This window comes from Carcharhinus amblyrhynchos, chromosome 21, assembly GCF_965287045.1.
Source record: "Carcharhinus amblyrhynchos chromosome 21, sCarAmb.v2.hapA, whole genome shotgun sequence".
In the NCBI taxonomy this organism is placed as follows: domain Eukaryota; kingdom Metazoa; phylum Chordata; class Chondrichthyes; order Carcharhiniformes; family Carcharhinidae; genus Carcharhinus; species Carcharhinus amblyrhynchos.
The window spans coordinates 5,045,551-5,058,788 of NC_137344.1; the positions used below are offsets into that span (position 1 = coordinate 5,045,551).

Here is a 13,238-nt window from a genome sequence, read left to right on the forward strand (position 1 = left end):
GAAACCCACGCAACCACGGGGAGAACGTGCAAACTCCCACAGACACAGGCCCAAATTCATGTGTCCGCACAGCAACAGAGATAGTCTCTGAGCTGTCATGTTGCCCTCGAGATGGTCCAGTTTAAGCACACTAACGACATGAAGCAATAGGCAACTCCCGAAGCAACGTCCAAGAGCAGCCCACTACAACCTGCTGCATGCATGCCCCTTGCTGGACTTAAATGCCTGTGGAGACAAAAACATTCTTTATTAAACAGGCAAAGACTAACATCCCTGAGGCAAAACGTATTCCCAAGCCTACAATGTTTAGTAAGGCCTACTATATCCCCCTATATGTAGCCCGCTCATATGGCTGTCTAAGTGACTCTTAAACAACCCTAGCGTGCCTGCTTCCACCACCTTACTCGGCAGTGCATTCCACACCCCCACTACCCTTTGCGTGAAAAACTGCCCTCTAATATTTGTCTTATACCTAGCCCCCCTCACTCTAAGCCCGTGACCCCTCGTTCTATCCATTTCTAATAGCGGAAAAAGCTTACCACCATTTACTCTATCTATCCCCTTCATAATCTTATAAACCTCTATTAGATCCCCCCTCAGCCGACGTCTCTCAAGGGAAAACAGCCCAAGTTCATAACTAGCTTGCTGTTTGTAATGTATATATAAATGATTTGGAGGAAAATGTAACTGGTTTGATTAGTAAATTTGCAGACAACACAAAGATTGGCTGATTTGCGGATAGCGATGAGGATCACCAGAGGATACAGCAGGATATAGATCGGTTGGAGACCTGGGCGGAGAGATCGATGGGTCAGGCCCAGACAGGTTTGTGTATTTGTACAATTAGCCTGCCTGAGGCTTGACTGTGTTTGATTTTAATACGCCCAATTCTTTAATTTAGGATATCCAATTTAATCAGCCTTAAAACTCGGCCCCGATTATATTACCACACTAAATTGTAGGGTTACAGCTCCCAAGAAGGAATCTCCTTTCATCAAAGGCAATTAATCGATCAATCCCCACTACCTGTTTACCCCTTAACCAGATAATTTACAATACAATTATTGTTCAAATCATCATTAATGTTAAGAAATAATTGCTTTTAACCATGCTTTTCGAATTACACAATCTGTCCTTCCACTGCAATGGATTCAATATTTATTTTAAGTAAACATTCCACTAATCACCTTCCCAAAATTAAAAAAAATGAGGAAAATTAACATCTAAAAATCCAAAAACATAAATAATAACGACAACATATTGAAGGCTGTGTTAATTATTCTATTACTGAATTCCACTTAATCCATTTGTGTTTCTCATTCTCCCTCCTCCTCCTTTTGCACTCCAGATCACCATTGGTCAATCTGGTGGAACAATCCCAGTTAGTGTTAAAACCAAATGGAAAGATTCCAGAATGGCTTAAAGGACCATAACTTGTATTGTTTTTATGAACCGTGGAAGAACAGAATCAGAGGATTACTGATTTTTTTTCTTGATAAAACTCTTTTATTAACAATGAAAGAAAGCTGTATTATAATCTGTTATTCTCCCCTTACAGTAACAAATACACGTACATTTTAAGATTACTGAGGATTCAGTAATGGTCTCATTAACACACAATGTCACTTTTAAGAAGACAAAATGACTGTGGCCAAATACACACACTGCTCTGGACCCAAGTTGGTTTTTGTGGATTTCTCCTCAGAAATTTTCATGTGACAAACTCCATCCCCAAAAACACACTTTAAAATCTTCTCACTTCATGACTTTTTCCCTTCGCGGTTTGAATTCCAAAATCCAGTCCAGGTGTTCCAAATGACAGTTTTAAACAAAGTTTCCATTCTGCTTTTAACAGTGAACCTAGGCCAGGATTTTAACTAACCCCTTTAGAATTTCTTTCTGCTGCACAAATTGTTCACAGTGCTTTAACTCTTGATTCCCAGGCTCTAACAAAATGGGATGAAATGTTTGATTTATTCTGAGGTTTGCTGTCCCACTTTAAATCTGGTTACTGCAATCTTCCTCTTTAACTCCGAACGCTTTGTTTACTTTTTCTTGAATTCTTCCGAATACCTTGGTCTTTGTTCCTTTAGTCTAGTCATCTTAAGACATTCTTTCTGTCCCCATCCCCTGGTTATCTGAGTTATAACTTGTTACTTAAGAAGCCAGCATCTTTGCAATCTCCTTGTCCTATCCAGTTTCTCTTCTGACAGAGTTGAGAGATGTTCACTCTCCAGTGTGCTGTCTCCAACCGCAATATATCCAGCTAAAACTAAAACTTAAAAGCTTTTCTACCGTACAGGGCCTCAGGTTGCAAAGCAATGGGTACACATGTATGTCTTTTTTTATTCTTCATCCATGACCCTCACCAAGTACAATAGAATCATAGTTGGAATTGAAACCAAGCCCCACACATGCAAAACCTTTGTCCAGCATGAATCTAGCCCTAGGTTTTACCCTTCCAGATACAAGGACTTTAAATTAAACCCACATAAAACTATATCTTATTTCTAATGTAAATCCCTTAAAATATAAATCCCTTAAAACTAACCTTATTTTCCTAATAGTAGATTATTTGAGGATGACCAGAAAGCTATTTGAAGAGAGCGGGAGAGTTTACAGCTGCAGCCCAGACATTTATTATGAACTATAGTCTGAAATCATAGTCTCCCAGTGGATACCCATTTCAATTTTAAAACTCTCTCAGCGTTATCACTTTAACTATTAATAGACAGAATTTTAAGCCAGAGGCTATAATATGCAGTTTTAGAAAACACGTTTCGGTTTAAAAGGAAAATAAACAAATGCATGATAAGTATTCTAGTAAAGAAAAGCCCCAGCAACTCCTGCCAGTTTAGAACAAGAAGCAAATATCTTGGGGAGTGGGCAATTTCAGTTTAGTGTTGCACTTGGATATCACAAGCAAAAAGTCCGGCATATGTAAAGCCGAGATAAAAGGTAACATTCTCATTGCCGTGAGGCATTGATGGGAAATGCAACGGTGAAATTCGGATATTGTTCTGCTTCCAGTGGCCACGTACAAATATTGCTCCATTTTCTGTCCAGCCTTTCACCCGTTTCAACTTTTGGGTGACCTTGGAGTTCTTCCATACTTCCCCGGTAAGCCACTTCAGTCTTCTTTCAGTTAAGCGGTTAGCAGTTAGCTTTTCCAGGAAACTTTTGTGAACAATTTTGTCAAACCCACGCCCATTTCCCAAGAAAAAATGTGTATAGATTTGTTTTTTTCTGGGAGGCAAGTTCTTCATTTTGTCGTCATGCAGCCTCTTCATTGTTTCAAGTGCTGTATTTAAGATTCTACCTTTGGTTTCACTGGATTCCTGATCATCAGCTTCATCAGGCCAGTAGAGCAGAGAAAGCAAAAAACAGGCACTTGGAGTGTAGTATTTATTTTTCCAAAACTGCAGACTAAGTTCCCTCAGCTTCTGATACGTTAACAACTTTGAAGACCTTGGTGCTATGCAAGCTAATGCAATGTGACTCAGTGTGAAGTTGACAAGATCACCGAGATCTAGTCTCTCTTTCTGATAGTCTTCAGGATACAGGGAGATTATTTTCTCCAGTTTTTCTGCCACTCGGTCAGTCTTTTGGTCAGACAACAGAGAAAAAATTGCTGTGATGTTTCCTCCGCCATATTGGTAAATTCGTAGCTGAGTTATCAGTGGGGATAAATAATCATTGGAACTCTGTTTTAAGTTTTGCTCTTGCTGTTCTGAAAGAGTGAAATAGCGTGCATATATTTTTGCTTTCTTTATTAGCCATTTCCTCGGATTGTGTGCCGCGTCCTCTGTGCTCCTGGTTTCATCTTCGTCATCTTCATACTTGTTGGTCTGAAAATAGCTTGAATCTTCAGATATCCATTCAAGTGCCTCATGTATTCCCTTTTGAAGGCCTTTCAATTTACCATGGAAGTTTTTCCAAGGTTCTTTAATTTCTTCAGGAATATCTTTACCCAGAAGGTACTCTACCAGTTTTGTGTAGCTGTCATCTTTATCTTTTTTAAAGACATCCAGTAGTGAAAGAAGCTGCAATAGATGACATCCAACCTCAACTTCACCAACAAAACCAGAGTTATTCATAGAATCTGCCTCTTTCTGTGCTGCCAACTGAGCAGCTCTGAAACAATCAATCGCCTTTAGAGCTATTCTTATTGCTTCTGTCAGTTTGTCAGAAGTAACCTCCTCAGTTTGCCAGTGCGTTAGATCAAATAGTACATTAAGCTTTTTCCTGTACACTTGTCCTTCTGTATCCAAAATGAAAGAATTACGCGGCAGCTGATACTTTGCATCTTCAGCCCACTTTATAGCATCAACAAAATTTTTGTCCATGTAATGCAGTCGAGCAAGCTGCTGTGCAAAGTATGGATCTTTCCCAAAGTATTCATAAGCTGCTACCAAAACTTCCACTGCTTTTTCTGGAGCTTGCTCCACATTGCGAATATCTTCAATAAGAGGAGAGAAAATGGTATCTGTACTGTCACCCTTGCTCCTTTTGTGACGTCGTATGAACAAGTCTCTAATGAACTTAAAGAACTCATCACGAGCAAACCTGTGTTTGGAAAATGCCATTTCCTGAAGGAGATCCTTCGCAATTTGACTCGGAGGCTGATCTGACAACTGATGCAGTATTTCCTTCGCAACAAGAGGGTGCACAATTCGGACTGACCTAATCTCAGTGGTGTCTTCTCTGAAGTGTATGAACAAAAGGTGTGCCTGGTCATTCAAGGTGTTTATGAAGCTCTGCTGGCGCAGGTGATCTATTTGAATGCCAAGACACAAAAACGCTTCACAATGAGACAGAGAAATGCTTGAATTCTCCACATAATGATTCAGCAAAGCAACATACTTTATCAGTTGAGTGACAGGTTTGGAGTAGTCAATGCCTTTTAGTGAATTTTTCACAAAGTCCCGGATGTACTGTTCTGGAAACTCTTTACTCATTAGAACGAATGTCAGTATAAACTCTGGTTTAAAATGTTCCTCAAGTATTTTACGCTTGTTAGAAAACACTATCTTTTCGTCCTTTGTTAATTTGTGGGTAACAACTACAGCTTCCAGTGGGATCTTTTTACACAGTTTTTCAGGATTATTGCATCTCCTGCAATTCAGAAGTATGAAAACTGTCCTCACAACATTGACTGCTTTACTGCCAATTGCAACTATTAATTCATGCTTAATGTCATCAAAGTAATCTTCGTCAGCATCCTCAACAAGTAGTAATACTGGTAAGCACTGCTGAATATCAGTTTCTTCATATTCCAGCAGCTGGATGGCATGTTCACAGACTTTCCCAACAGCACATGACAGCTTAACAATCGCACACCGCAGATCCTTTCGAGAATTCCACAAAACTTGCCGTGCTATGGTGCTTCCTCCACTGCCTGGATGATGAAACATATGTACTGTGGCAACTAACTGCTTCCCTGATGAACCCTTTAGTATGCCATCAATAATGTTAACAACATCCTTGTAGGCATCTCGCTGTATGACCGCTTCACAATATCCTCTCTCTGCTAAGAAGAAATTCAGCCATCTGACTTTACCACCCCGATAAAAGTCACTCTCGACTTTGGTGATTTGATCTGGATCTTTATGGTTGATTTCATCTTCACACTGATTGACACTCAGTATTTCCAACGTGAACATTCTTTCTTCATCTGCAGTTTTGAGAAGACACAGACCTCCCGTTGACACTGGTAAGTGCCTGACATAGTCAGTTAATGTTGGGAGCATATTTTGGATTGTGTCATTTACATGGTTTAGTTTCATCCCAACAACACTCATCTCGTCAATAGTTTCAATGCTGCATGAAGGCTGTACAAGATTGGCCCATTTCTGATAGTTGTCTTCACACTCTGCAATACAAACAATGTCATTTCTGCCATTCATTTCTGCATAGAATTCATGGAACGTGTCCACCAGAGGCTGTTCCACTGGTGACAAAAGGAGGAAAAGCACAATAAAGGAACCAGCTGGTAGAATTTCATTGCAGATCAAGGAGACAGACCTCTTCAGGTACTTTTTTTTGCTCTTCACCCATGTACTCACATCACATGGTCTTTCATCACCACCATAATCATTGCAGCCATTGCAGAATATCCAACTGGTTTGATCGAATAAACACAAACGTTTCCTGAAGTCACTCATGCTCTCTCTGTCCTCACATTTGTAATTTTGTAAGAAGTGAACATTGGCTGTGTGATATTTTACGTAGTGTCCAAAGAAGCCACTGGTCTTAGAATCAGGATCAAAGTCAAACACGCAAAAGATTTTCAAATGCATCAGGAAATTTAATTTCTGTAAATCTTCTGGTTTACATTTGTTGGTGACAATAACATACCATTGGCTGTTATCCATGCTCTTCATCCCGCCAGTTAGCAGGACTGAGAGTTTTCTTCCTAGATCCTTACAGACTCTATTGCTCGGCTGCTCTGAGTTTTCAGCTGCTTCCCTTCTTGCGTCTCTCTCACGCATACCCGAAATAAATTCATCCTGCTCTTCGTCACAAACAGGTTCAGTTTTTGCTCCATTTCTCCTGTAGATGGTTAATTTCTCATGTCCTACTTTATTTTTCTTCTCACTAAAATTTGGAAGACGAATTCTATAAATTTTGTTTTTCACAATACTTACTGATGAGTTTACATCAACCTCGATAACAAATCTTCCTTCAGTTCCATCTCTGCTGATCACTTCCACAAATACAGGTGGCGAAATGCAAAGTCTTGCGTCCTCACCATATCTTGGGAAGCATTTCTCAATGTGATCCAATGCATCAACATAAATGCTGGGATCGTTGACAGGTAAACCTATTATTTCACCATGTGTGTACCCAGAATTACTGTTACTATCCTCAACTCCAAAATGGATTGTACCATTAGTTCGAATATTCATGCAACCAGCGGCAAATCTGATAACTTCATGAGCAAACTTTGCTTGGAGTGGTTGTCTGTTCAACTTTGCAGCAGTGGCAAGAGATTTGTATTCATGACAAGGGCAAATTAAATTTAAAACCCCAGTTTCTGGTGGAAGAACTTGGTTTCTGACATATTTAAAGTCAATATCATTCTTTCCAAATGGGCGAGGTTTGCATCGTATCCGAGGACTATTTATGTTAATATTTACTTCAGTTGTACTCATGTGCTGAGAGTCAGCAGATCTAGCCAGAGTTTCTGATGCTGACACAGTAACCTGAACCTGGCTTTTCAATTTCTCTTTGCTTGGCAGAGTCTCTGTCTGTTGTGTTTGACTGGAAGCGCCTTTCTGACTATCTTGTGTTAAAGAAACATTCTCCCGCTCTCTTACTTCACTTGTGCTGCAATGGGACAGTTCTAAACTCTGACTCTTCAATAACTCATCCCTTTTCTTCAAAATCAGTAATATCTGACCTTCTGGTACATGCAGGTCTTTAAGTTCAGCTTTGTTTATCACCTGCAGCAGAGCACCTGTGACTTGCTCTTCATACAAAGTTTGTACGTGTTCAGCTTTTACCCGAATATTTTGTAACCAGGTTTGTACATGGTTTTCATCCCAATCTTCCAATCGTCGTTTTAATAATTCTTCTGCAAACAATTGAAATCAAAAGCACTTTGTGAACATATGAAATTCAGGCTATCAAACCACCAACAATATCCAGACTTGTAAAAGTACAACTGTTTGAAGAGAACATTATTTATTAGTATCACAAGTCGGCTTACATTAACACTGCAATGAAGTTACTGTGAAAATCCCCTAGTCCCCACACTCTGGTGTCTGTTTGGGTACACTGAGGGAGAATTTAGCACGGCCAATCCACCCACCCAGCACGTCTTTCAGACTGTGGGAGGAAACTGGAGCACCCCGAGGAAACCTCGCAGACACGGGTGGAACGTGCAGACTCCACACAGACAGTAACCCGAGGCTGGTTAGCCCGGTTGGCTAGAGGGCAACGCAGAATATCAAAGAGGTGGGTTCAATCCCCATACTGTCTGTAAGGGAGGCTCTGCCTCCTTTCCTTGTTTCATGCTTGCTGAGTGGTGCACTTCAAGCTATGAGTAGCCAGAATGCAGGGAGTACCTATGGTTGTTTGGGACTATGGCTAGATACAGGAACTGTTATTTAACAAAGCAATTATTTGGCACAGATGAGAGTACAGCCATTCAGCCCATCAAACTAGCTCCACCATTCAAATAGATCAGAGCTAATCATCTTTCTCCATGCCAGTTTTCCCCACTACCACTGTCTTGAACAGGGTCAATGATTGCCCCCCCACAAGCTTCTGGGATAGAGAATTCCAAAGATTACAACACCTACCCATTATGATTCTGGAGATGTGTTGTAGAAATCACGTGCTGTCTGCGAAAAGAATTTGCACAAATTAGCCAACATATTAATGTAACAAAGAGCAGCAACATTTCTGTTTGCAATTCATTCTAGGGGAAGGTGATGGCCTAGCGGTGTCACCGCTAGACCAAAAACTCAGCTAATGCTTTGGGGACCTGGGTTCAAATCCCACCACGGCAGATGATGGAATTTGAATTTTAAAAATCTGGAATTAAGAATCTACTGATGACCGTGAAACCATTGTCGATTGTTGAAAAACCCATCATCACAAATGTCCTTTAGGGAAGGAAATCTGCCGTCCTTACCTGCGCTGGCCTACACTCAACTCCAGAGCCATAGCAATGAGGTTGACTCTCGACTGTCCTCCTAAATGGTCTACCAAGCCACTTAGATAGAGGAGCAACATTCAGGAAAATTACAGAAAGCTGCAGAAGTACAAAATCCTAATATAAATTATTGTTAGAGTATAAAGAAAAAGGAGGGATTCTTGACATATACAAGAAAACTTTCTTTATCAACCTGTTTGTGGCTAATGATTAAGAATAGCAATTCTAAGTTTTGTTATTAGGAATGAAGTAGAGGGTATTTGAGGAATAGTGATCATATTACCAGCTTTAGAATGGTTAGGCAAACACACAAGGAAGTGTCATGTATAAAAGTACTTGAAGGAGATAACAATAGCAAGTTGAGAAAGATCTGGGCTAGATGGATTGAAATAAAAAATTGGTGGAAAACAGCATATTGAGATGCAGAATAGATACTTTCCCATGGGAGAGAGAAAGGAGGGACATGTTAAACTAGAGCTCTCTGGATGACATATGGAATTAAATGGAAAAAAAAGAGAGTAATGACAAATATAGGGTATATTTTACATCAGAACACCAATATGAATATATAAAGAGAAAATCTTAAAAAAGGAACATTATAGGAATGAGTGATCCTTGATACAATTGGAGAGCAAGAGTTATAGAAAAATAAAGCAATGAAGGAGAGTATTAAGCCCTTAAGTCTTTGAAACAGCTTTCCAATTAGCTACATTCCCTCACACACTCTCCCAAATAGTCCTGCAATTCTTCCTTATTCAAATCCAAATTATGCTAAGAGAGAGTACAAGATAGATCAGCAACTGACATAAAAGTAAACCCAAAAGTATTTTTATTTGTTAAGGGAGTGTGGGCATTTCTTGCTGGGCCAGCATTTCTTGCCCAATACTAACTGCCTTCCTGAACTGCTGCATTCCCAGCGATGTAGGTACACCCACAATGCTGTTAGGGAGGGAGTTCCAGGATTTTGACCCAGTGACAGTGAAGGAATGGCGATATACTTCCAATCAGGCTGGTAAAGTAGGCGAAACCAATTCCAGTGCCTACCCAAAAGACACAAATTAGTGATTGTTAAAAGAAACAGAGGTGAATTTTTACACAATGAATGTTGCGATGTGAATTGTACTGGCTGAAAACACAGTGAAAGCAAATTCAATAGCAACATTCAAAGGGAATTGGATACGTTTTGCAAAGTTGAAAAGGATGATAGGGAAAGAATAGGGCAGTGGGGGGAAATTGGAAAACGTGCAGGCACAAAAGCCAAAAAGACATTATTCGGTATTCTATGATACTGTGAATCTATGAAATAAGCTTGCTGTGTTACCATCTAGTTCTCGACCTCATCCAGGTGATTGCCATGGGAATCAGAAACGTTCATGTTTCTTCAATAAGGAGTATCTTGAAGGACTGATAAAGGCTCATTGATGAGGTATTGTCTCATTCTTCCTTCCTCACAGTCCGGTCTTGATGTCATTTTTGCTATTCTCTGGTTTACCTTTCTTCTCCAGGTAGGTTCACCGTGGCAATGTCCAGCTCAACACCCAATCATCGACACCTTCCCCATCTCCCCCGCTCCTCACTTTCCATATTAATTCCCAAACTCTCTCCCTCTCTGCCCCCCCCACCCAATTCTCCCTCTTCCACCTGCCAATGCCATTCCTTCCTATCCATCTCCCACATCTAACAATCCAACCTTCCTTCCCTTCAATCCCAACCTCTGCAGAGAGCAGTGGGGTTGAATAAAGGTCACCCAATCCAACCCTCTCATCTCTCTTTATTTACTCTCCCTTTCTCTACCCCCACCCAACACCCACTATAATTCTGTCCTCCTGATTCCTTCCATATTTGCCACACGACTATCATTTTCACCTCCTTTTTCCCTTCTTCCTTTTTTAACCAATTCACATCTCATCTTCCATCTCCCCCTCCTTGATTCCACTCTACCATGTAATGATCCCATTTCATCACGAATCCCCTCCCATTTCCAACTCCCACCTTCCTTCCTGTCACACACACTCTATAAATCAATCTACCTGCTCTTCATTTCCCCACCCAGTTCTCCTCCTTGTCCATTGCCCTTTCCTTCTTGATGTTCTCCCTCCTTCTAATTTATATTAATTGTCCACTTCATCTCCTCGCCAGATTTAAACCATTCCCTACACACTCTCTCCTCCCCATCAATCTGCAGATTCCACTCATTTATTAACATAAGAACATAAGAAATAGGAGCAGGAGTAGGCCATCTAGCCCTTCGAGCCTGCCCCGCCATTCAATAAGATCATGGCTGATCTGTCGCTGCTCAGTTCCACTTTCCCGCCCTCTCCCCATAACCCTTAATCCCCTCTCTTATCAAAAGCCCATCAACCCGTGTCTTAAAAATATTTAGCGAGGCAGCCTCCACCACTTCAACGGGCAGAGAATTCCACAGATTCACCACCCTTTGAGTGAAGAAGTTCCTCCTCAACTCCGTTCTAAACCACCCCCCTTTTATCTTGAGGCTGTGCCCCCTAGTCCTACTGTCTTTTTTGAGCGGGAAGAGTCTCTCCACCTCTATCCTATCCATCCCATTCATCATCTTATACGTCTCAATGAGATCTCCCCTCATTCTTCTAAACTCTAACGAGTACAAGCCCTGTTTATTCAACCTCTCCTCATAGCTCAACCCCCTCAACTCCGGTATCAGCCTAGTAAACCTCCTCTGCACTCCCTCCAAGGCCAAAATATCTTTGCGCAGGTGCGGCGCCCAAAACTGCACACAGTACTCCAGCTGCGGAGGGAACCGAGTGTAGGGTGTTGAAATTTGCTGATGACACCAAGATTGGGGGAACGGCAAATTGTGCGGAGGGTGTGGAGAGTCTGCAGAAGGATCTAGATAGGCTGGGCGAATGGGCCAGGAAATGGCAAATGGAATTTAATGTTGGCAAGTGTGAGGTGGTCCACTTTGGTAGGAAGAATGGTAGGAAGGACTATTACTTACGGGGCGAAAAACTGCAGCAGGCGACGGTGCAGAGGGACCTCGGGGTCCTTGTGCATGAGTCGCAAAAACCCAGCTTGCAGGTGCAGCAGGTGGTCAGGAAGGCGAATGGGATGCTGGCCTTCATAGCGAGGGGGATTGAATATAAAAGTAGGGAGGTCTTGCTGCAGCTGTATAGGGCATCCTCTCCAATCGCTACCCTTTCTCTGGCCCCATCCCTATCTATCTGCCTCTTCTTCTCAACTACGTCTAGCCATTCTCCTCTCCCCTGTGGCACAACTGCCCTGAGATTCCTTCATCTCTCTTTCAAAGACTTGTTCAGCTCCCCCTCTCCTTGCCCCTCCAGCAGATGCAATTCAATGGAACCCGAGTCTCTGACAGCAACACTCATGACGACGGAACTTAGTTCCAGCAGCCACACCCTTCAATACTTCAGTACATCACCCAATTCCACTATGAAAGTGCCAATTTTATTCCAATTTTGCGAAATGTGATTTTTTAAAAATAAATTTACTGTTCACTTCCACACACTTTAATTGAGTCTGAGACCAAAGGATGGGGAACAGAGAATTCAACCAACAGACGAAGCCTCAAAAATACCCAGAGACATGGTCAAATCTTAGCAAAATCTTTCCTCATTGAAATAATGACCGATATGATTGTACAGATAGTTCAAATAACAGTATTTTCAGTACCTTTAAAGCTGGGAATTAAACGCTGTTCATCTCAGGGACAGCTTACAACCAAAGAAAAACTTGAAATTGAAACTGATTTAGAGGAAGTGAAAACGCCTACAGATATGCCAAAGGTTATTGGCATTTCACCAGAAATCTCTGCTGTTCAAACAACACTATCAGATTCAGGGCCAGAGTAAGAGGGTTAGGCAATTGGTTCACTTAAAGTTTGGGAACAACACTGACTTTAAAATGATAGACATTGGGAATGAGTGATATGCCCTAGCTCAGGGAAAAGGGGGGGAGTGGGAGAGGATCAGCCAACTGGCATTTTTAGTATTTAAAATTAATTTGTGGGACATGGGCATCACTGGCTAAACCAGTATTTATTGCCCATCCCTAATTGCCTTTGAAAAGGTGGTGGTGAGCTACCTTTTCGAACCACTGCAGTCTCTGAGATGTAGGTGTATCCACAGTGCTTTAGGGAGGGAAAAATCTGCAGCTACTGGAAATCAGGAAGCAATTTAACTGAAAACCGCAGAGAAAAAACAGGCACACAGTGGTTAGCACTGTCTCCTCACAGTGCCAGGGACCTGGGTTCAATTCCAGTTTTGTGTGACTGTGTGGAGTTTGCATGTTCTCCCCATGTCTTTGTTTCCTCTGAGCACCCTGGTTTCCTCCCACACTCCAAAAATGTGCAGGTTAGATGGACTGGCCATGTTAAATTGCCCCTATGTGTCCCAAGATGTGTTGGTTAGATGGACTATCCATGGGAAACTTGTGGGGTTATGGGGATAGAGCAGGGGTGAGGGCCCGGATAAGTTATGGTGTCAGGGAGTCAGTGCGGACTCAATGGGCCAATTGTCTCTTCTGCACTGTAGGGATTCTATGATTAAAATCATAAACAGTGGATTTTCCACAAATGTCACAT

General features: G+C 41.5%; 1 protein-coding gene across 1 annotated transcript; it reads right to left on the reverse strand.

The window, feature by feature from the left end:
• Positions 1 to 858: 858 nt before the first annotated feature.
• On the reverse strand, positions 859 to 8,672 carry samd9l (sterile alpha motif domain containing 9 like). The gene is made up of 3 exons (XM_080209344.1): positions 8,642 to 8,672; positions 8,307 to 8,348; positions 859 to 7,576 (listed from the first exon to the last, which is right to left on the reverse strand). The coding sequence occupies exons 2-3, from the start codon at positions 8,308 to 8,310 to the stop codon at positions 2,898 to 2,900; spliced, it is 4,683 nt and encodes a 1,560-aa protein (XP_080065470.1). The 5' UTR covers positions 8,311 to 8,348; positions 8,642 to 8,672; the 3' UTR covers positions 859 to 2,897.
• Positions 8,673 to 13,238: the final 4,566 nt, after the last annotated feature.